Source organism: Mytilus californianus, unplaced genomic scaffold (assembly GCF_021869535.1).
Source record: "Mytilus californianus isolate M0D057914Y unplaced genomic scaffold, xbMytCali1.0.p SCAF_17, whole genome shotgun sequence".
In the NCBI taxonomy this organism is placed as follows: Eukaryota; Metazoa; Mollusca; class Bivalvia; order Mytilida; family Mytilidae; genus Mytilus; species Mytilus californianus.
This window is the reverse complement of record NW_026262659.1, coordinates 8,098,621-8,122,340: the sequence shown is the minus strand read 5'-3', so window position 1 is coordinate 8,122,340 and position 23,720 is coordinate 8,098,621. Positions and strand designations below refer to the sequence as shown.

The window sequence follows — 23,720 nt, the reverse complement described above, 5'->3', positions numbered from 1 at the left end:
CATTGGTAACTAGATTGTTTACATGTGTAATTCTATATACCATTCTGAATTAATCTATTAAAAAAAACTTTCATATCCTTATTATATATGTAAGGATATCAGTATCTTTGAGTATGATGTGTATTTTTTTTTTGGGGGGGGGGGGGGTGGTTTGCTACAGAAGGTGTAAAAATAAACTTAGTCTGGTCATCTTTGAGATGTTCCTCTCACCATGCTTTGTAAAAATGGCATTGTATTGTTTTGATTATAATGAAATTGACAAATCAAACACACCTACAACATGCTTGTGAATTAGCTTTTTATTGACACTATATTTTACTTCTCAATTTAGATTGAAAACATTTATTTTCTACACCGGTTGCAATGTCCTTACTTTTGATTGGTTCAGTCTACTTAACTATAATAATTGACTCCATCCAAAGGAAGGTGGTACCTTAACTAATAATGAATTCACGGTTCAGCTAGCAAGCAAGCTTACCAAAGATTTTACCTTTACCTACACACTCAAGTCATTGTGCTGTAGTTGTTTCTCTGTATTTGTATGTACCTGTCCCAAGTCAGGAGTTTGTAATTAGTGGTTGTCACTTGTTGCTGTATATCATATTTGTTTTCCCTTTTGTTTTGTACTTTTGTTCATAGATGAGGTCATTAGTTTTCTCGTTTTACATGTCATGTCAGGACTTTTATAGCTTACTATGCCGTATGGGTTTTGCTCATTGTTGGAAGGCTATACAGGTGATCTATAGTTGCTTACATCTATATCATTTGGTCTCAGGTTGAAAGTTGTCTCATTGGCAATCATACACATCTTATTTTTATGTTAAATGGCAAATAACTTTTGAACTTGTCAAATAAAATCTACCAAGTGCACATGTTCGTGTATTAGTATAAAGTATAAAATAGTCAATCAATTATGTATAAACAAATCATATATAAAAGAAGGCATACATTTTACTGATGACCCACTAATTTATCCAAAGGTTTTAAAAGTTAGAGAACAGAAACAGTTTGCATACACACATACAGTGGTGGCTCAGTTGAACTATGTTTTTGGCCATTACTTTCTTCCTTGTACAAGACACAATCTAGTAGTTGTGAATATTAATGACAAGTTTCAGTATGCAACTGACAGGTGTTTTGAACGTTAATAAAGAGAGCAGAAATGATTTGTGACAGACAAGCTGATTACTATAGACCTTCCACTGATCTATCATCAGGGGGCCCAATTATTGGTGTTTAACCTGTAAGGGCAAATAATACATGCATATCAGGATGAAAATATATTAACATGATATGAAAAGAACCCTGTTTTGTACTTGGCAAACATGCTAGTTCACAAAGTAACAGTCTGCAGGAAGGCATGTCACCCTATCTGAGCATCATAGACTTTACTCTTAAACTTAAAATGCTGCATGCTTGGCAGAGAAGCAGCAAATATCAATTTTCTATTTTGTTTTTGTTTGACCCAATCTTGGATCAAAACCAGGATTCCTGCACTCTCAGCATGCTAAAAGACCCCCAAGGCAGTAAACTTAGGAAGACAACTGATCACTGGAGCTTGAAATAAAGGCCAAGACATACTACCCTCATACCATTGATTGTTGGTTGCTTTATGTCCACTGGCAAATATGTCATACATGTTCATGAAGATCCTCAATACCAATCAACATACCAAATATCAATACCTTATCATGTATAGTTACTTAGCAGTCTGCACCAGTCACTATTCCGATGCCCTCAACTAGTAAAATTTTATTCGGACTAGTAAGTATTTGCAAAACTTTGTTTAGACACACAAGAAAAATATCCCAATATTGGTCTCGGACTAGTAGTTGGAAAAAATTTTGGTGCAGACTGCTTAAGAACAGCTCTAATCCTGAAAACTAAATCTGACCTTTGGATAATGAAAATGAGGTCAAAAGCAAGGCAGTGATGTGCAAACAAGATGCAATCATCATCTATACAATTATTTATCAACTTGCTGAAATATGAAATAAAACATTGAGATTATTTGTAACTGTTGCAAAAGAGTAACATCTATGTCTAATATACTGCATGTTTTTGTAGCAGTAGCGATATAAATTTTCTTGATGGTTAATGTGCTGTCTGTATTGGGACTTCAGATTTTACAATGAATTGATTGTTAGAATTGGTGGAATCTATAAACAACAAATAAATGGAGCGTTTTTATATTTTATTCTACATCAAAATAATGATTTTTGTAATGTCAACAATGAACAACGAAATCAATTGATGCATAAACAAAGCATTGTCGGACAATATCTTACAATTTTATATACACGATTACAGTACAAATGTTTTAAATGGACGTTGATGTCTGAAATGAATGTAATAAATATGATCTTGTAAATGAACATTATTAAATGCTTGGGATTTCAGATATTTTTGAATCTTTAGCATTCAACGGAGTTACACACTGTTAAACAGTTTAAAATGACCAAATACAATAAAAAAACTGAACAATAAAATCTGTTATACAGTCAACTTCATTCAAATCTTCTCAACTTTTACTTAATACCATAAAGTAAATAATTTACACAGAGTTTAAATTAATTGATTTGTTGGGCCAGTTTTTCTTTAGGGGATATTTTCATTTTATCTTAAATGCAAAACTAGCAATAAAAAACTCGGGGAAAATTACCCACTTTATTTATAGTAAGCAATTTAAAAACATAACCTTTAAAATACAACACTTGTTTTAAAATAATTTCTTGATATTAAAAAATTCTCCTTATTTTCAAGAAGAAATCAAGATCTAATCTTATTGATCTACAAAAATAAATAAATAGCTTCATTTTATTCAATTATTTACATTAAAATTACTTGTCCATTTAATACAGAGAAGACATTTGATAAACATCACTGTAAGCAACATCGTACAATGTATGAAATTACATTGCTCACCACTGATAAATTTATTGTGGAGGAAATAAAACCTTTCCTCAGAATGTTTTTTACCTGGCCATTTAATTTTTTTGCAAAGAGGACTGTCCCATTGGATTAATATTGTTCTCTGTGGAGTTTATTCAATGAGAACTTTAAATTTCTCCTTGAAAAACCAATCATTCATTCATTAATTTGGCTGTATAAAAAATAGTCTTAGTTACGAGCCTTGTCTCACCAGTGGGCCCCTTATTTTAAATCCTGAATATGCATCTGATAAGGTTAAACATGTCTATCACTTCTGGGGCATGCTTAGAATTTTTACAATAATGGAGGGAACACTTACCTAATAATTTTGTTTTTGAAATGTTTACTGGTTCATGAGGTAGGTTCATAGCAGAAGCAAAAGATACCTGAGAAACTAAGCATTTGTTTCTTTTATGCTTAAATTTCATAACTATTTGACCATTGCCAAACAGCCACAGTTACAATAGTGTGTCCGTGTAATTTATTTACGGGGGTAAAATATGAAGGCCCAAGGTCCTGAATATAAATATTGTTTCAAAATAGTCCAATTATTTTTATGGAAATACGACCAAAGAGTAAATATATTTTTATATTTAATCTAATGTCTACAAATATTTAACTTTACAAAGGAAGACAACAAAATTTATGATTGAAAGATACAAAACCTTTTACAAACAGAACAAATTTGACCCCAAAATGCCCTTGAAGATGCAAAAATATGATCTCATTTTAATGATATATCCCTTTGTTTGATCATTTCTGTTGACTGAACCAAACGGTATGCCATTTAAAACTGAGTAATGAATGTCTATGGTAGCTGTTTTATACTCATAGTAGCTGCCATTTTTCTGTTTGTATGCTGGTTTAATAAAATTGCACAATTTGTATTCATGTCTTCTTTGGTCTGCCTCTCTTTTTTGTCTGAAAATTTAAATAACAAATATGTACTATAATAAGAAATGTTCTTACAGAAGTCTAATTTACTGACATATAACCAAACACAAATTGTGATAAATCAAAAGATAGAAATTAATTACAGGCAATAGTAGTAGTCTACAGATGCTCAAATCTTATAAATCCATTAGGAAGATACAATTAAAAAAAATCAAACTTTGGGAATGGCATGTATTCCAAAATGAGTGAATTCGGGTGCATGGACAGGGTATATCTTAATAGCAAAAACTTCTTTTAATCTTCTTACTGTAAGAACCCTTGTTTTAATACTGACTGCTATTAGATAAAATATCATAATTTTAGTTCAACACTGGAATAAATTATTTTTTTAACTTGTTAAAAATATCATGTTGCAATTCTTGGCATCATGTTTCAATTTGTCTGAAAAAAAAATAATATTTTGTAATTTTTGTTTATAATTTGAAAGCAATATATCCTCGTCTCATGGGTTTTCATGCTATTAAGAATGTACATGTATTGTGACATCACAATTTCCATTGAAAAAGCATGCATAGTACGAATTCCTATGACGTATGAAAACATAACCTGACCATAATACTTACACTATCAGGTGTCTGTACTTTAGTTTTGATACGTATTGATGTCCCTGATTTAGGTGTTGATGCAGCTGATGATGTTTCCTGACTATCACCATCAGACACTCCATTTGGCAAATTTTTACCTTTCCTCCTAAAAAAAAAAAACATCACTTAATGTAATAAAATTTGAATAAATATCTGATTTGAAGAAGTCAATAAAACAAGAGCAGTGATTGGATTGCTTGATTGGTTGTCCAGTTAATGTCCAGTAGCAAATATTTCACATATGCTCAAGACAAGAACATATTAACAAAAAATACAATTGTTAGGTTCTTCAAGGTAAGGGTCATCTTGGATGGATGGAGGAAATTTAAACTGCCACTGGAAAGTAGGAATATAATGGATAGGGACAGAAATTTTGCCTTAAAACAGGCTACCTATGGAACATAGTTAGTGCATAAGTTCTTTAAGGTGCAAAGGTCATGGCACTCTCTCTACAAGTGTTTCTTGTTTTTTATATAGATTAGAACGTTGGTTTTCCTGTTTGAATTGTTTTACACTAGTCATTTTGGAGCCCTGTATAGCTTGCTGTTGGATGTGAGCCAAGGCTCTGTGTTGAAGGCCGTACTTTGACCTATAATTGTTTACTTTTTATACATTGTGACTTGGATGGAGAGTTGTTTTATTGGCACTCATACCACATCTTCTTATTTATAAATATACTTGTGTTTGTCTACTTACACATTTTTGGGAGCTGATTTAACATTGAACTGGTCAAGTCTTGTCTGTTTTGATGCTGTTTTTCTGACATTTTTTTTAGTTTTGTCCTCTGGAGGTGATTCGTCGGATTCTCCATCAGATCTGTTTAACTTACTCCTAGTTATTGTTGTTCTGTAAAATATTTACATAATCCTCAAAATAAGTCATCATTAAAGATAGTCAGTTATGATCGATTGATTATTAGTTGTTAAACATCATTAAAGATAGTCAGTAATGATCGAGTGATTGTTAGTTGTTAAACATCATTAAAGATAGTCAGTAATGATCGATTGATTATTAGTTGTTAAACATCATTAAAGATAGTCAGTAATGATCGAGTGATTGTTAGTTGTTAAACATCATTAAAGATAGTCAGTAATGATCGATTGATTATTAGTTGTTAAACATCATTAAAGATAGTCAGTAATGATCGAGAGATTGTTAGTTGTTAAACATCATTAAAGATAGTCAGTAATGATCGAGTGATTGTTAGTTGTTAAACATCATTAAAGATAGTCAGTAATGATCGATTGATTATTAGTTGTTAAACATCATTAAAGATAGTCAGTAATGATCGAGTGATTGTTAGTTGTTAAACATCATTAAAGATAGTCAGTAATGATCGAGTGATTGTTAGTTGTTAAACATCATTAAAGATAGTCAGTAATGATCGATTGATTATTAGTTGTTAAACATCATTAAAGATAGTCAGTAATGATCGAGAGATTGTTAGTTGTTAAACATCATGAAAGATAGTCAGTAATGATCGATTGATTGTTAGTTGTTAAACATCATGAAAGATAGTAAATAATGATCGATTGATTGTTAGTTATATTTTAACAACATTATTGGCTCTATCATGGTGGTGTGTTTTTTATTGCAGAAGGAAGCCAAAAAGCACACAGAGAATAACTGAGCTTTGGCAGGAAAAATGATAATCCTAGTCAATAAAGATTGGATTCGGAAACATCTGCCACATGAGCTCACCACCTCAATGTTCACTGGCCTGTGATACAGAAGATCAATTATTTAAACCAGTCGGCTACAGAGGGCCTATAGCTATTGTTGTTCTGTAAAATATTTCCATAATTAGCCTGATATCTCTGTATTATTTAAACAATAAATTGTAGGACCCTACCAATAATAGTTCAATAACAAGCAACTAATTTATTACATGACAATCATTTAGTTTCAGATGACCGAAAATTTGTAATTTCTGACAAAATGGAATTGAAAATGTTTTTCAAAATTTAATCTGATCTAATTTTGGCAATTGTCATATCTATTTAAAATTGGACATGCCTGGAAAATAGGAGTTTCCAGATCCTTGTCTGGTAGCAGTCTTTCATGCAAATACAAATACAAATATGAATACGATTACTTTATACATATAAATGCAATTAAAGGGACCGTTTCCGAGTATATACATATATATTATATTATTTATATGGTAATTTTAAGATATATTTCATTGAAAATAAATGATAAATCATGTAAGCTTACTTTTTTAAATTATGCGGGGATTTCTTTGGAGTAGATTTTGATGAAGATTTTACAGATGATGCAGATGATTTTGTTGATGACCTCCCTGGTGAACTTGGTGTAGATGATTCACTCACAGACGGACTGAGATTCTTTAAGGCAGGACTGCAAAATTCAATAATCATTGAAATTATATAGAAAAACTTTTAAAAGGAAAATTCATAGAGGAAACCCCCATTACAAATGGCAAAATCAAAAGCTCAAACACATCAAACGAATGGAAAATAACTGTCATATTTTTGACTTGGTACTTGCATTTCTTTTTGTAGAAAATGGTGGATTAAACCTGGTTTTATAGCTAGCTAATCCTCTCACTTGTATGACAGTCAAGTGAAATTTCATTATATTGACAATGATGTGTGAGCAAAACAGACAGACATAATTTGTAAAAATGTCAAAAAATGGACAGATTAATAACAAATAAATCAAAAATAAATGAGGAATGTGTCCATGGGACACAGATGATGCCCCCGCTTGCATATCATATAGTTTTAAAGGGACATAACTGACGAACAGTAAAAGTGACGCTACCCATATTTGTACTTGATCTGAGTTTTGATGTAATAAGTATTGTGTATAAGTTTCATAACATTTGGTTGAGGCAAACTTAAGAGAACAGAAACGAAAAATTTAGCAATTTTTCCATTTGTAAAGGGCATAACTCTAGAACAGTTAAAGTGACACCACCAAAATTCAAACTTGATCTGTATTTTGTGGTAATAAGCATTGTGTATAAGTTTCATAACATTTGGTTGAGGCAAACTAAAGTTAGAGAACGGAAACCAACTTTGGGACGTACGTACGGACAAACAAGGGTAAAACTTAATGCCCCCTCTGCTACGGCGGGGGCATAACAAAGAATGTTGTAAGCTCCATGAAATATTTGCATTAATTTTTGCCATATGAGTTAATGAGTCCTTTAATGAACAAGCTCACATATTATGGTCCCCTTTCTAGCAGATTTTTCATATTAAACTCATCCTTTTTTTGAGTGGAGACCTTTATAATCTTCTTTGGAAGAGGATCAAACAAGAAACAAAGGCAATATCCTAGGGACCACAAAGTGATGATGCATGAAAGGTTTAAACATCTGCTTTTCTGTCAAGTGAGTATGAAAATGTCAATGAACAGTATCCACACAACTAAATACTCACGTTAACTTTGATTTTTTTACAGGTGTACTTTCTTTGGAAACACTTTCAGTCTTTCGCTTCCTTGCACTTCCTGGCTTTGGAGAATCTGAAGTTCTAACTGTGGAATCTGTTTTTGCACCATTCATTAATGACTTAGATTTCTGAAGTGTGTCAACTTTTGAAGTCCTCACATTTGACTTAGAATTTTTATCACTAACATTTTTAGCCTTTTTTGTTTTAGGTCCTAATGGAATTTCCTGTGATTCCTGCGACTCAGAATTAGCCACTGAACTATCATCATCTTCATCACCGTCTGATTCTTCAGTGTCCATTGATTTTGGCACATTTTTACCTGAGGTTTTTGTTTGTTTTTTGTTACGCACTTTTGCTGTTTTAGGTTCTTTGTTTTCATCCTTAGTGTCAGTATTAAGTTTTCGTTTTTGTGGTTTTTTCTTGTCCACATTTTTCCCTGAATCATTTTTCTTCACAGAATCAGCACTAGAATTCGGTGAACTTTCAGTTTCAGAACTGTAAACATGTAAAACAGAAAATATTGTATGTATGAATGTTATGTGGTATATATGTCTTTAACTACTAAGAAGTCCATCTAAACTTGTAAACAATTTCTTATACAATTAAAGGTTTGAATAATTGTTTCTATCTACATGATCTACATCTAAATTTATACAAACCCTTAACTATAAATAGTACAAATGTTTGATATTCAATTTTTGTTTTCCCCAATGGTAAAAATGTATAAAAACATGTGTTTACAGCTACTTTGTAATACTACAAATTTGAAATATTAATGTTGTTTGCTAAGTTTTTTCAGTAAAAGATGGACGCCATTTAACCAAGATCAGTACAAGAAAAACATAATTATCACCTTATTGCTTTATTGGTTATTGTAGTTGCTGTATAAGTTCTGACAACACAATCAGCTAATTATTAAACTCTGTCATTTTCCAATCATTATCACGTGACACGATGTAAACTCCAGAGAAACTATTTTTATGAACGGAAATATAAATGTTAACGAAATGAAAAAGACAACCTCCATGGTCGAAAATAACAAAATAATTTGGCTAATTTATTTCACTTTATATTTCTTTTTATGCCAACTTAGGAATTATCTACAACAACATGTCCAGTACTTTCTACACTCCTGGAGTACACACTTAACATTGGGTTTCTATCATAACATGTGCAGATGGCCGGAAATATTGCAATCCTAACAACAGGTTTCTATGACAACATGTCCAGTACTTTCTACACTCCTCAAGTACTCACCTAACATCAGTTTTCTTTGTTTTTGGTTGTCTTTGTTCCCTGGGAGATATAGGAAGTGGATTGACCACTGGTCCAGGACTCTCCACTATTATCTCTGTTGTCTGACCCTTACTTGTGTTAGCTTTTCCTGATGTATCTATCAAGGCATTTACGCCTTTCCTCTACAATAGAAATATATTAACCACTTTTAGGACAACATATACAAATATATATATAAATTATCTGTCAAAAGAACTGTATAAAGATTTATTTGTACCTTCAGAAAACTTGAGACAAAAAAGGCTTTCCAAACTTTTAAAAGAAATCTCTTAAAGAGTAAGTGTACGTGTCTGTTAAGTTGAAATTGGAGAGCAACCTTATTTTTCAATCCTTAATTTATACATTTTAAATACTTCACTGATAGTGATGACCAGTGAGAAGCTGTCTGCTTTCCATATGGTAAATGGAATAATCTTACAGGCAATGAGTATGTAGGCAACTTAATCCAAAATAGACAAAACTGTATGTGTACATTTTATATATTTTATGACCTTCAAATGTAATAATCTTACAGATAATGATTTAAGACAACTGAATCCAAAAAATAGACAAAACAGTATGTGTATATTTTATATACCTTATGGCCTTCAAATGAAAAGTCTTTAGGTAGATAATTCTGTGTATTGCTGTAACTCTGAAAGAAATATGTTTGTATATACTGTTTAAGTAGGTAGGTAGGTATGGTTCAATTCTGAATAAAAGTTAAAAGAATATTTCTCATCATGTAAGTAAGCATTGTTCCATTAAATAAAACAAGCAAACATCAAAAACACATATAAATCATTTCCATGGATAACTGCCTATACAAAATTGTTTTTAGACTCCTATTAGCAGTCAACTGTATAGTTTTGTACTGAAGTTGGAAAGAAGCATGTTTGTCTGTATATAGAATAACCACAAATTGTCTTGGAATATACACTGAAAATGAGATTTATTGATGAATGGCTGCTTTCCGTTTCATGCGAAATATTACACAGATGTTCAAAATAAGAACATATTTAACTATCAGACATGCTTTATACTTATGTTGTTGAACCTATATGTGGTTAGATTTTGTACTTCCTGTACTTCAATTGAAACCGCGAAACTGTTGATTTTACCTTTTCATGATCATTAACATAATAATATCATAAAAACAAAAACTTGAACTTGTAGTTACATTACTCAACATATAACTATACTTAATGTTATGGTACTCAACATATTAACTCTAAATTTTGTTACAGTACTCAACATGTGACTAGACCTAATGGTTTAGTACTCAACATATTAACTCTACATTTTGTTACAGTTCTCAACATATAACTATACCTTTTGGCTTTCCTGTTTGAATTGTTTTACACTAGTCATTTTGAGGCCCTTTATAGCTTGCTGCTCAGTGTGAGCCAAGGCTCCATGTCGAAGGCCGTACTTTAACCTATAATTGTTTACTTTTTACACATTGTGACTTGGATGGAGAGTTGTCTCATTGGCACTCATACCACATCTTCTTATTTCTACTTATGTTACATTGCTCAACCTGTAAGTATGCCTTATGTTGCAATACTCAACATGTAACTTTACATTATGTTTTGGTACTCTACCTTTAGTAACAGTACTCAAAATATAACCAGTGTTACAGTACTCAACATATACCTATACCTTATATTACAATACTCAACATATTAACTCTATCTTATGTTACAGTGCTCAACATATAATCATACCTTATATTACAATACTCAACATATTAACTCTATCTTATGTTACAGAGCTCAACATATAATCATACCTTGTCTGGTTTAGTGAAGTGTTTAGCCGATAACCTTGGTTCAACAGTGACATCTTTAAGAGTAATGTTACCACTTTTACTATTCAGTAATCCCAAAGCCACATCACATACAGCATATAGTTTCTGAAATAATAAATAACACCATATAATATCTGAGTCACATCACATAAAGCATAGTTTCTGAAATGAATAAAATTACACCATATAATATCATATAGCCACATCACTCTCTGTATTGCATGAACTTTCCAAAATAAACAATAATATAACAGATTAATTCAGTGCCACATCCCATACAGCATCAATCTTAAACAAATATAAGGCCTAAAATAAAATGAAAATTGTATGATGTTGCCAACCAGCAGACAACTTTTTTAAAAATTTTATGACACATATCTTTTCAATTTTGTTTTTAAAGTTTTTTTCATACTCTAACCTTGTTTTCTTGTCTAAAACATGTAACTAGTGCTGATGGCCAAAAAATAATAATCCTGACCTACCTACCCAACCCTACAAGACATGTGTAGGCAACATCAAACAAAGAATTTGCACAGAAACAACAAAAAGTGCCATTTTCTCCTAAACACCAAATGTGAAAATGGTCAATATCAAACTAGACCTCTATTTTGTCATCAGTAGCAACATATTTAAAAAATCTAAAATGCATTGGTTGAACAGTTCATAAGTTATTGCATGGAAACTGTTGGCATACGTCTCCATCTTTAAATACTAGATTTTTCCTTCAGAAAACCCAGTTAAAAATTTACCCACTACAACTTAACATACCATATTTGTTTCTTCATCATCCGGATCCTGAGCATCTTTTGTCTGTTTAATATTCTCTATCATTCGTCTGAAGAATGTGTAATTATAGTCCTCACTCTTACTGATCAAAGGCTCCATATTAAACCACAGACATCTGAAAAATAATATACCAATTTGAGTTCCATAACAGGAGTTCATACATTAATAACACTGAGATTGATTGACTCATTAATCAAATAAAATATGTATGGTTCACATGTTCCTAGTATATGTAACTAATTTACATGCAGAATATTTTCAACCATAACCTGACCAATAAAACATGAATTTCAGGTCATGGTCATATGACATATAACAGATGGACATATACTCCTTTTGCCAAAACCATATACCACATATTGATGAGGGGTAAAGTGACTTATGGACAGATCTCATCCTGAAAACTCAACTTGACCACTGAAGGGTGGAAATAATAACTCATGATGATCTACCTCCATAAAAATTGTTGTCCTCCTAAGTGAAAGTTGGGACAAGATACTAATGTTATTTGTAAAGTGTTAACACAATGGATGTGACCAAGGGTCCGGAAACAGTCATATTTGCCAGTCATGTACTAAACTGAAAGCCATTTGTCCTAAACGGCAGATTGGGATTTAGGACAAATTAATTTTTTTTAAAGAAATAATTTCCATCATTTCATTGAAATCGGGTTTCTTTATTGCCATTTTGTACTTTTTTTTGTTTTGTAATCCCTTTCCTGTAATAAAACTGCCACTCTATACTGTATAGTATGATAGTCCTGAGGGCCCTCCCAATAACCATATTAATGCCTCTGGGAAATATTGGCTAATGATCCCTAATAACTTTTTACCTGTCAGTGATCACAAGCTCAGAACTAATATTATAAAGAAATTAAAATTCTATGACAACTTTCTTCATTATTTAATTACTTTTCAGCAAAGGCTATCGGCAATTCTGATTTTAAATTAAAACTTGATTTAGTTTACATAGAAAAAAGTAATTATTCACGAGTCAAACATGTGCTTTATTTACTATGTAATACGCATGCATGAAATTGTCTTCACCATATTAGACAATCATAAAATACAAAATTATTTCATGCTAAATTAAACGAATGCAACTATTATCTGTTATATTCAAACACATTTAAAGGTTATAAAATTAAAAATCCTGTGACTTCCTGTCAATTTGATAAACAGAACGAATCCCGGAAATGAATCTGGAATTACTCATACTTTAGGATTGTCATGAAGCTTCTGGTTTTAATTTCATCTTCAAATTTGAAAGAAACATGAGCAATGTCTGAGAAATTTACCATTTGAGTCATTAAAATCAATTCAATTTTAAACTGTTGCATTCCATTAACCGTTCTTGAACGTTTTTCAGAGAAAAACGGTAAGAAAATTCATGCAGTAAATGCGATGAAACAGTCAACACAAGTTCGTTGATGCTATGAATCTAGTGTGAATAATTTCGACAGTTTGAAAAAGGGGCTCAATTTTTAAGTCATCTTAAGTCATCTCAAAATGACAGAAATTGTGTAAAAAAAATTCCTGATCCTTGGATGTGACAAACTCTATCTGTTGGGATGTTTATATATTGAACTCTGTAATGGCAAAAAATTTCATACTATTTAAAAATACAATGGAGCTGATTAGGACAGAAAAGACAGTTGGTTAAAAACGGGTCAAAATGTCATTGTAGAACCTTTAGTAATACCAGATCCTTTAACATTCTATGTGTAAATATTAACATAAAAACTTGATTATTGTTAAAGCTTTATTTATTAATACTAGAATGTCAAGAATCAGATGATTCTAAAAAATTTCCACTAGTAAATGACTGGAAGAAGTAATTTCTGGAATTTTACAAAATCCAAAGGCCAAGTAAAATCCTTGATACTTACTCTTTAATATTTTTAAGAGGTTCTACATCATCATGTTCCTTTAGTTCAGGGTCATGTGCCAGTAAATGTATGGCATAGGGCATCACATAGTCTGGTAAGAAATGGAATATTCTTCCTGAAATACATTTTAATTGAACATTATTAATTTTAATTGAACATTGTTACTTTTAATCGAACATTATTATCTTTAAACATGAAAATAAATTCTACTATTAGAGAAAGCATTGCCCACATAATTTATTTAAACTTTTAAACAGTGGTTCAACGCAAATAAAACTAGAGGCTCTCAAGAGCCTGTGTCGCTCACCTGATTCTACTTTGGTTTTGGAAATCATGTAAAAATAGATTAAAATCATAACAGATACCCTAATAATGAGTGAGGCCAAATTAGGTTTAATATTGGTCCTGTAATTTAATAAAAAATCCTGGTGGCCATCTTGAACAGTAAATCGGCAACAAAGTAGCAACACTTAATCAGCACCTCATAAGAAACATTTATGCCATGTTTTGGTTTCATTCCATTCAGTGCACCTCTAGAAGAAGCATTTGTATGTATTTCCCATAGGGTCTTATGTTAAAGGAAGTCCCCCCATTGGCGGCCATCATGGATGAAGGATCAGCTTCAAAGTAACAAAACTTAGTCAGCACCTCATAAGGAACATTCATGCCATGTTTGGTTTCAATCCATTCAGTATGTGGTTCTCTATAAGAAGACATTTGTATGTATTTTCCATAGGGTCCTTTGTTAAACATTGTCCCCATCTGGCAGCCATCATTGATGAAGGATCAGCTTCAAAGTAACAACACTTGGTCAGCACCTCAAAAGGAACATGCATGCCAGGTTTGGTTTCATTCCATTCAATGGTTCTCTAAAAGAAAACATTTGTACGTATTTCTCATAGGGTCCTATGTTAAACTAAGTCCTCCGCTGGCGGCCATCTTAGATTATGGATCGGCTTCATAGTAACAACACTTGCTCAGCACCTCATCAGGAACATTCATGCCATGTTTGGTTTCATTGCATTCAGTGGTTCTCTAAAAGAAGACATTTGTATGTATTTCCCATAGGGTCCTATGTTAAACTAAGTCCCCCGCTGGAGGCCATCTTGGATGATGGATCAGCTTCAAAGTAACAACACTTGGTCAGCACCTCATAAAGGAACATTCTTGCCATGTTTGGTTTCATTCCATTCAGTGGTTCTCTAAAAGAAGACGTTTGTATGTATTTCCCATAGGGTCCAATGTTAAACTAAGTCCCCCACTGGCGGCCATCTTGGATTATGGATCGGCTTCAAAGTAACAACACTCGGTCAGCACCTCATAAGGAACATTCATGCCATAGATATAAGAAGATGTGGTATGAGTGCCAATGAGACAACTCTCCATCCAAGTCAAAATTTATAAAAGTAAACCATTATAGGTCACAGTACGGTCTTCAACACGGAGCCTTGGCTCACACCGAACAGTAAGCTATAAAGGGCCCCCAAAAAATTACTAGTGTAAAACCATTCAAACGGGAAAACCAATGGTCTAATCTATATAAAAAACGAGAAACGAGAAACACTTATGAACCACATCAACAAACGACAACTACTGAACATCAGATTCATGACTTAGGACAGGTGCAAACAAATGCAGCGGGTTTAAACGTTTTAATGGTACCAAACCTTCACCCTTTTTCTGAAACAATAGTGTAACATCACAACATAGAAAGACACACTATAAAATATCAACTGAAATAGCTTAACTCAATCAAAGGACATATTAACACCATTGAACATACACTGAACAAATAAATTTGACCTATGACACAATGTAAATACAAAATAAACTAAGGGAAGAATAATAAAAGTAACATGTTATATATGTAAGAAATGTTAAACAATTAAAGAAAAACAATATGCTCGAACAAAAATACCATCCATTTGCAATAACTTTAAACATGTTTGGTTTCATTCCATTCAGTGGTTCTCTGAAAGAAGACATTTGTATGTATTTCTCATAGGGTCCCATGTTAAACTAAGTCCCCTGCAGGCGGCCATCTTGGATTATGGGTCGGCTTCAAAGTAACAACACTCGGTCAGCACCTCATAAGAAACATTCATGCCATGTTTGGTTTCATTCCATTCAGTGGTTCTCTAAAAGAAGACATTTGTATGTATTTCCCATAGGGTCCAATGTTAAACTAAGTCCCCTGCTGGCGGCCATCTTGGATAATGGATCAGCTTCATAGTAACAACACTTGGTCAGCACCTCATAAGGAACATTCATGCCATGTTTGGTTTCATTCCATTCAGTGGTTCTCTAAAAGAAGACATTTGTATGTATTTCTCATAGGGTCCCATGTTAAACTAAGTCCCCTGCTGGCGGCCATCTTGGATTATGGATTGGCTTCATAGTAACAACACTCGGTCAGCACCTCATAGGGAACATTCATGCCATGTTTGGTTTCATTCCATTCAGTGGTTCTCTAAAAGAAGACATTTGTATGTATTTCCCATAGGGTCCTATGTTAAACTAAGTCCCCCGCTGGCGGCCATCTTGGATTATGGATCAGCTTCAAAGTAACAACACTCAGTCAGCACCTCATAAGAAACATTCATGCCATGTTTGGTTTCATTCCATTCAGTGGTTCTCTAAAAGAAGACATTTGTATGTATTTCCCATAGGGTCCTATGTTAAACTAAGTCCCCCGCTGGAGGCCATCTTGGATGATGGATCCGCTACAAAGTAACAACACTTGGTCAGCACCTCATAAGGAACATTCATGCCATGTTTGGTTTCATTCCATTCAGTGGTTCTCTAGAAGAAGTTCAAAATGTAAAAAGTTAACGCAGACAACGGACCACGCCGGACGATGACAGTCAACGGACGCCAAGTGATGAGAAAAGCTCACTTGGCCCTTTGGGCCAGGTGAGCTAAAAACAAGAATATATATGTTCAAAGAAAAGTTTGCATATCAACAAATACATTAACTACACCACCATCCAGCTGCCAGATATATATATATATATATTGATGTATTTCAATCTTGATGCAGATACAATTAGTTCCTATCATAGCTGACAAGTTTACCTATGTATTAATTTTCATCAAAGCCAAGACAAAATGGAACATAATATATCATCCTTTATGGGTTTATTGTTTTGATGTTGTTTTTATTAATGTATACCACATCTCCTTTGATTGTGAACATGAACAGATCTTCTTGGTCCTTTCTCAGTGCTACATGTAAATATTATTTAAATACTTGGGCTCTTTCACACAAATTCTTACGATATATATATACTGAAATGTTCATGACTTGCAAATTTTTTTTCGTGAAATGTGGCTGAATTTGGTTACACACAAATGTTGTGTATAGTTACATACCTTGAATGGATGGATTCTGTTTAATGTATTCCCTTCTCTTTGTGATATTGTTCTGTAGGAATTGTTTGATCTGTGTTCGCCGTTCCCTCATTGGATCGTTAGCCGCCAGACAAAATATTGACATATACTGTAGAGGTAGTCGAAGTGTGAGTAAACTTTTGTGTAATTTTAGAGAGAATATGTGACGTACATGGTAACAGCTATCCTGTAACATATAAGAATATTGTGTAATTTGAGTGCGATTAGTAAACAAACATGGTAACAGACATTCATCTAGGCTTATTTTCATGCATTAAATAACTGCATGTTCAGTTGAAAATATTACAGTTAAATTTCAGGATAATACTTGATAACAGCAGGTTTTCCAATTGTCAAATGTAAAAAAAAACTATTTCCTGCATTTTGAGAATAGTTGTTTAATAAATCTAAACTTTGTGTGATATGTTTTAATTCAATATGGCCATTTGTAAAACAAGAATCTTTTACTGATATTTGTCAAGAGACTGATTGTTCGGAGGTTAATTATGATATCATCTTTAGGAAGTATTGTATACTTTCTTTTACATTACATTACTTACATTCATCAATAAAGCCAGAGCTTGGAACTGTTCATGTGTAATGATATCAGAGAAACGTTTCTCCTCTGCTAATTTGTTCTTACATTCATTAATAAAGCCAGAGCTTGGAACTGTTCATGTGTAATGATATCAGAGAAACGTTTCTCCTCTACTAATTTGTACTTGCATTCATCAATAAAGCCAGAGCTTAGAACTGTTCATGAGTAATGATATCAGAGAAACGTTTCTCCTCTGCTAATTTGTACTTACATTCATCAATAAAGCCAGAGCTTGGAACTGTTCATGTGTAATGATATCAGAGAAATGTTTCTCCTCTGCTAATTTGTACTTACATTCATCAATAACGCCAGAGCTTGGAACTGTTCATGTGTAATGATATCAGAGAAACATTTTTCCTCTGCTAATTTGATCATACAACAACCAGCTTGTAATCTCAGTCTAGCTAATTCTGGTTTACTGAAAGTATAAAAATAAATTGTTTAGGGTTGTTCCTAAAAGCATGGGGCAATGACCCATAATACAAACTTTTCATTTAAGTTATAATTCTTACAAAATTCTACGTGATATGACACCACACACAATTAATTTGTGTGCTTCCCAAGATCCCCATCACAAACTACTTAGGAACAGCCCTGATCTTATTCTGGTTTACAATAAAACATCCCGAAACAATTAAAAGTCTTCTTAACTAACACCATAGCACAAATAACTCAGTTTTACTGCAAAGCACAATTATAAACTTAGGATAACTCTATTCTGGTTAACATCAACACAGTAATGGAATGATTTACTACAAGACATAATGTTACTTACATTTAAAGCTTAATTTTCTAAAGTATATTTAATTTTTGATACTTTATTACAGAGATTCCTGGTGTTGTTGGAAGCAAGAAAATAATCCCAATTCATCTGTGAATGAAAATTCAATATTTATGATGCTTACTTAATATTTCCTTTCTCCATCAGATCTCCTTCGTGAGCTATGACAGTATACAGTAGCCGTAGCGTTGACGTCCCTGAATTGTTGGCATTACTCTTCAGACCTTGTAACCATCTAGTTAATAACTTCATTGATTGTAACTACAAAATAAATTCACCGGTTAAGGTAAAAAAATAATTTGTAACGCATGATAGGTCTTGCAAGTTGACCTTAACCAAAAAACAACCTTAAAACACTTCAGCAATAAGATTTTGTTAAATTTTCTAAAGATTCAAACTCTTAGCTCCTTTTAATGAGCCAATCATTAGGGCTATTCCATTAAAAAGGAGGTACTAGGGTTGGAAGGCAATTTTTAAGTACCCCCATGACCAAGAGGAATGTACCATGTATCTTTAATAACACCAACCAACAGGAGGTCGTTTCATGATAATACAAGAACCAACTGGAATATATCTAACTTATTTTTTACTGGCCCTTCAAAATTGAGAAGAAATTACCTCTTGGAATTGTAGATATATGTATACTCTATAAAAACGTCTACATGTAATATCAACATTTATTAATGATAAAGAAAATTACTGTCACATTTCATTAGATTTTGACATGAAAATTTGTGAACTAAAAGTTATTTTGAGTTTCTGTATAAAATATTTCATTTCTTTACCATATATCTTTTGGTTTTCAATTCAAGTGTTTATATTTCATCATCATAGATGTATTTTGTCACCTGCCTGGAATTATTATTTTTTTTATTTTTTATTTGATCGGCAAAACCGGAATTACCCTTATCCGACCCCTGAATCTGATCCGGTATTGAAATCTTAAAAAGGTCGGCAAAGTTAATTTTTATTTTCTTTCAAATCGAAGGTCTGTCGGGCCTAGCTAGTAATCAAAACGAAAGTCCGATTGCAATAGTGGAAGGTCGTGGACCTCGGATAATTTGAACCTCCGAATATTATTTTCGAATTTGACATCGTTTGTCATGTGCTTGTCATTAAAGTGAAGTAACTCTTGCACTTCCAGAACTGGTACCATAGGTAGAATATAACGTTGCGCCTGCCGCTGCGTAAGTCGTGGGAACAGTTATGTTTTCCAAAATATTACGAAATGAGCAGGAGACAAAAACAATCGGTTATACAAGTCCTTGCAAAAACAAATAATAAATTACGAAAAAAATAACACAATGAAACAGACAGTCACGAAAACTGACTGTCAAAGAAGACCAACAACCAACAATACTTAGTTTCTCTAAACACCAAGGGCCACTGGCCATAAACGCTTCAACACATCAACAACCAACAGGATTTTTTATAATTGCCGTCCGACCCTGGTACATTCTTTTTAATGGAATAGCCCTTATCAAAATAAGGAGAAGGTTGCCAAACACAGAACTATCCATATAAGACCAAAAGATTGATTAATTGTTGTTTGCTGAACGTCCGGAGGTAAATAAATACCTAAAGACAAAGATGTGATAGATTCCTCTGTAACATGATGTTCAGAATACCAACTTACCTTAGCCATAGATTCCTCTGTAACATGATGCTCAGAATACCAACTTTCTGTTGTTGATGGACCAAATGTCTGTAACAAAAATGTAAAGTTCTAAACCCCTGTACATATAATACATTCAAAATGAAACATACATATATGTGAATTCTTTTCCTGTATTGAACAATACCTTTATCATTAAATATGGAAAACCTAAAAAGTAAATATACTTTGGTAGAGACACATCTAAAAGTTCTCAAAGATTAGACACTGGATGAAAGTTAGAACAACTGTTCAAAATATATACTCCTCAGACATTATAGAATTTTTACCAATAAATACAGACCAACATTTTAATATTGACAGAACAGCTTATTCTTGTGAGACACCATCTGGCTTGACATTTCCATGGATTTTAATATAAACAGATAGACCTCTTATTCACTGAGGCACAATATGGCTATATATCTCTATTACTGGTATAGATTATAATAGACAGACTTGCTTATTCACTCAAGGCCTCATTTGGCTATATACCCCCATATCTTGTTCACAATTAAATACTATATACTTACATGGTCTTGCATTAGGAGATCTTTGACAATAACTTTAGAGACTATAGTTTTTATATCAGGAGCAAATTCTTCAGGACAAAGCTTGGCTATGTGTCCTAGTCCTACTATAGCTGTGATGAAGTTTGCTGATTCTGGATTTAGTGACTTCTTATAATGCTATAAATAAATAAAATTGTTCTAATGAGTCAAGCAAAAACCAACTTTGCAATCATCATAAGAATCAGTAAAATCTTAAGCTATGGTTGTCCAATATATCCATTTCTAATGCTAATACATCAAATTACATTTGTCCCCAATACATGAAATGGGTGTCTCTCTTGCACATCAACACAAGTCCTAGCAAATTAGGTTTTTAAGTTCTTTTCTCTCCAGCCATGAAAAGCTTACAAAACATTCTATCTTGTCTCCCTTTATTTTTTTTAATGTGGAAACTACATAAAAATACTACATTTCACATAACTATAGACCCAGGAGAATTTTTCATTTATTTATTATCACTTTCTTTTATAAAACATACAAATGTCAAGGTACTTACCTCAAAGATTTGTCCATAAATAGCTTCTTTATTTTTACATATAGTATTAATACATCTAATGGCATGCTTGCACTGTTTAGGATTACCCAACTTAGCTGCACTGGAGACAACTGGTAATAAACTCCTGAAAGATATATACAAAACACTTTATTCTATTTCTTTCAAATTTGCCTATATACTAACCTTTTATTTAATAAACATCATCACGCTATGGTCAAGTCATCATTATTATATGGTATTCATGTGTGCAAAGCAAAATACAACATTCCTTTAGTTGAATAAATATATGCCATAAGCTTTGGAAAAGAAATAGATTTTTTATAAACCAGCTGATTATGCATCAATCAAAGCTTTTTTCAGCAATCAATGATGACTAAGACATTTTGTTGGACTGTAAGCCAGCTCAGGTATCATTTTCCACTGTTTACAATTTGTTACAGATACATTTTGTATTTGTATTTGAATAATTCTTACTCACTACCAAACCGGCCCTCTAAATAATAAACTTTAACATTACTGTGGTTTCATTATCATACGTTGGATATTGATTTTTTGGTGGATTTCTTGGATACAGGTGAACCAATTTTAATTTTCAACGAAGTACATATTTTGTATAGGCTTGTATGTAGACTTTGTCTTAACCATAATATAAAAAATCCATGAAAATACAATTTTTCCTCAATTCATGAAAAATAAATAAATAAACAGTATGGTAAATTCATTTGAAGTGAACAAGCACCGACTGAAACTAATTTTTCATAAATAAATAAAACTAACATTTTAAGGTGTACTGCAAAAAGTTGGTTTTTTTTCTTCATATATACACTAAAATATTGAAAATCACTTCTAAGTGCCATCTTTACCCGGCTAGTTACTCAGATATAACATTTTAGTTCAGTCTGTACCAATGACATTCATAGAGATAGATATTCAAAAAATAAAAATGAGCTAAATAATCATCACATGTACTTACGAATATATATTTGGATAATCCTTTTGAAGATTTTTCCCAATGTTATTGAATATCTGTAGTGTAAGGTCAGCTGAAAATAAAGGAAATTACTTTTGACAGTTATACAGTTTGAAAAATTATTTAAAATGGAAGTTTAAAGCTTACAAATATATAAACATGTAATTAATGAGAACACATGTATAAGGTAAAATAAATGCATGTGAACAATCCTGCAGTTAATATATTTATAACAATACTTGCTTTGACACCCCTTAATTTTACAGGAAAGGCCTTTATATGTTCATTGATGTTACACAGTCAATTAAATCTGAACCAACAAATAAGTTGAAATAATAAAGTAAAAAGAACAATAAAATACAAATCTATACATACCAACACTTTCATCATCATGTTTCATAAACGTTAATAGTAGTTCATATGTCTCTTCTGTCTTGAAATAGTATGGATACGTCCACGACAGTACCTAAGAAATAAACAGGAATACTATATTTAAGATTTTATCTAGTATAGATTTGTTTATGTAAGGTTTAACCTATTACAACATATCTCTAAGAGAATGCAGAAAAACTTGTTAGATATCTACTCAATGTCCAGTGGCACATATTTCATACATCAAGGGCAGTTAAAATGATGATGATGAAGGATGGCTGCTTAATGTCCAGCGGCAAATTAATATGCATATTCAGGACGAGAACATGTTAATGTAATATGAATATTTACCCTGCTTTGTATTAGACCAACACGCTGAGCCGGATTTTTAACATGCTAGCTCACAAGGTAACAGTCCGCTCGAAGACAACGTCACCGTAGGCAGTTAAAATGAACATTGAATTTGAATTTGTTTGTTAGGTGAACCAAAATCTTAATTTTTCCTAAATGTATACCATCTACTGTGTACTGAAAATGTAATAATTCATTTAATCAACTAATACCAAAAGGATTAATAGAAAACCTGATTTACAAGTTTGGTACTTTAATGACAGCAGCTAATAAAGAATTCATGGTTTGAAGAACAAGCAATAAAACCTATAATTTATTTTTTTGTACACACCATAAAAGTTTAGCTGTAGAAGGAATATAAAGAAGAAGCAAATAAAACATCCAATTCCCATTGAGTAAAAACAAATATATCAATGGCAGAGATCTTTTACAGTTACTGATTGGTCTTTGACAATGAAATAATGAGTTCACACCTTATAACAAAAGCATGACAAGTACAAATGATATAATGCTTACCATTAATAATTTAACACTTTTCTCAGCAGCACCATCTATTCCCTCTGTAATTATACCTAGACCTCGGACAGAATCGTCTACATGGGAGACAAGCTGGTCTACTGCTGACACATCTATCATTACAGGGGCCACTCTCTCTAACAGACTTTTTATAGTGTTGTAATATATATTCTGTGTGCCCTGTGATGGACCTCCCAACTTCTTCAAAATTTCTCTCTAAAATATTAAATATATCTTTATTATACATGACAGACACAGGTATCACTTTATAAATGCCCCCTCCGCTACGGCGGGGGCATAAAAAGTGATAACCCTTGCTTCAGTTTACTTTGAAGTAAGATTTTCTCCTGTTCAAAAAGTCTGACCTAAT

At 32.5% G+C, this 23,720-nt stretch overlaps 1 protein-coding gene across 3 annotated transcripts in view; it reads right to left on the bottom strand.

Annotated features, from left to right (window-relative positions):
• Positions 1-2,177: 2,177 nt before the first annotated feature.
• The window catches only part of LOC127726332 (sister chromatid cohesion protein PDS5 homolog B-like), a 40,404-nt gene continuing 18,861 nt past the window's right edge, over positions 2,178-23,720 (bottom strand). For 2 of the 3 annotated variants that reach the window (XM_052233659.1, XM_052233658.1), the window contains exons 16-34: positions 23,351-23,566; positions 22,487-22,577; positions 22,115-22,184; positions 21,142-21,265; positions 20,607-20,762; positions 20,056-20,124; positions 18,544-18,680; positions 17,933-18,056; positions 17,023-17,227; positions 13,651-13,765; positions 11,745-11,877; positions 10,959-11,081; positions 9,765-9,821; positions 9,149-9,309; positions 7,880-8,386; positions 6,687-6,830; positions 5,166-5,315; positions 4,449-4,575; positions 2,178-3,852 (exon numbers count right to left, since the gene is read on the bottom strand). In XM_052233659.1, the coding sequence (XP_052089619.1) occupies positions 3,820-3,852; positions 4,449-4,575; positions 5,166-5,315; positions 6,687-6,830; positions 7,880-8,386; positions 9,149-9,309; positions 9,765-9,821; positions 10,959-11,081; positions 11,745-11,877; positions 13,651-13,765; positions 17,023-17,227; positions 17,933-18,056; positions 18,544-18,680; positions 20,056-20,124; positions 20,607-20,762; positions 21,142-21,265; positions 22,115-22,184; positions 22,487-22,577; positions 23,351-23,566 (2,742 nt within the window). In that variant the 3' untranslated portion in view covers positions 2,178-3,819. The remainder of the gene's footprint in view (positions 3,853-4,448; positions 4,576-5,165; positions 5,316-6,686; positions 6,831-7,879; positions 8,387-9,148; positions 9,310-9,764; positions 9,822-10,958; positions 11,082-11,744; positions 11,878-13,650; positions 13,766-17,022; positions 17,228-17,932; positions 18,057-18,543; positions 18,681-20,055; positions 20,125-20,606; positions 20,763-21,141; positions 21,266-22,114; positions 22,185-22,486; positions 22,578-23,350; positions 23,567-23,720) is intronic. The other variant, XM_052233660.1, reaches the window with a different exon arrangement.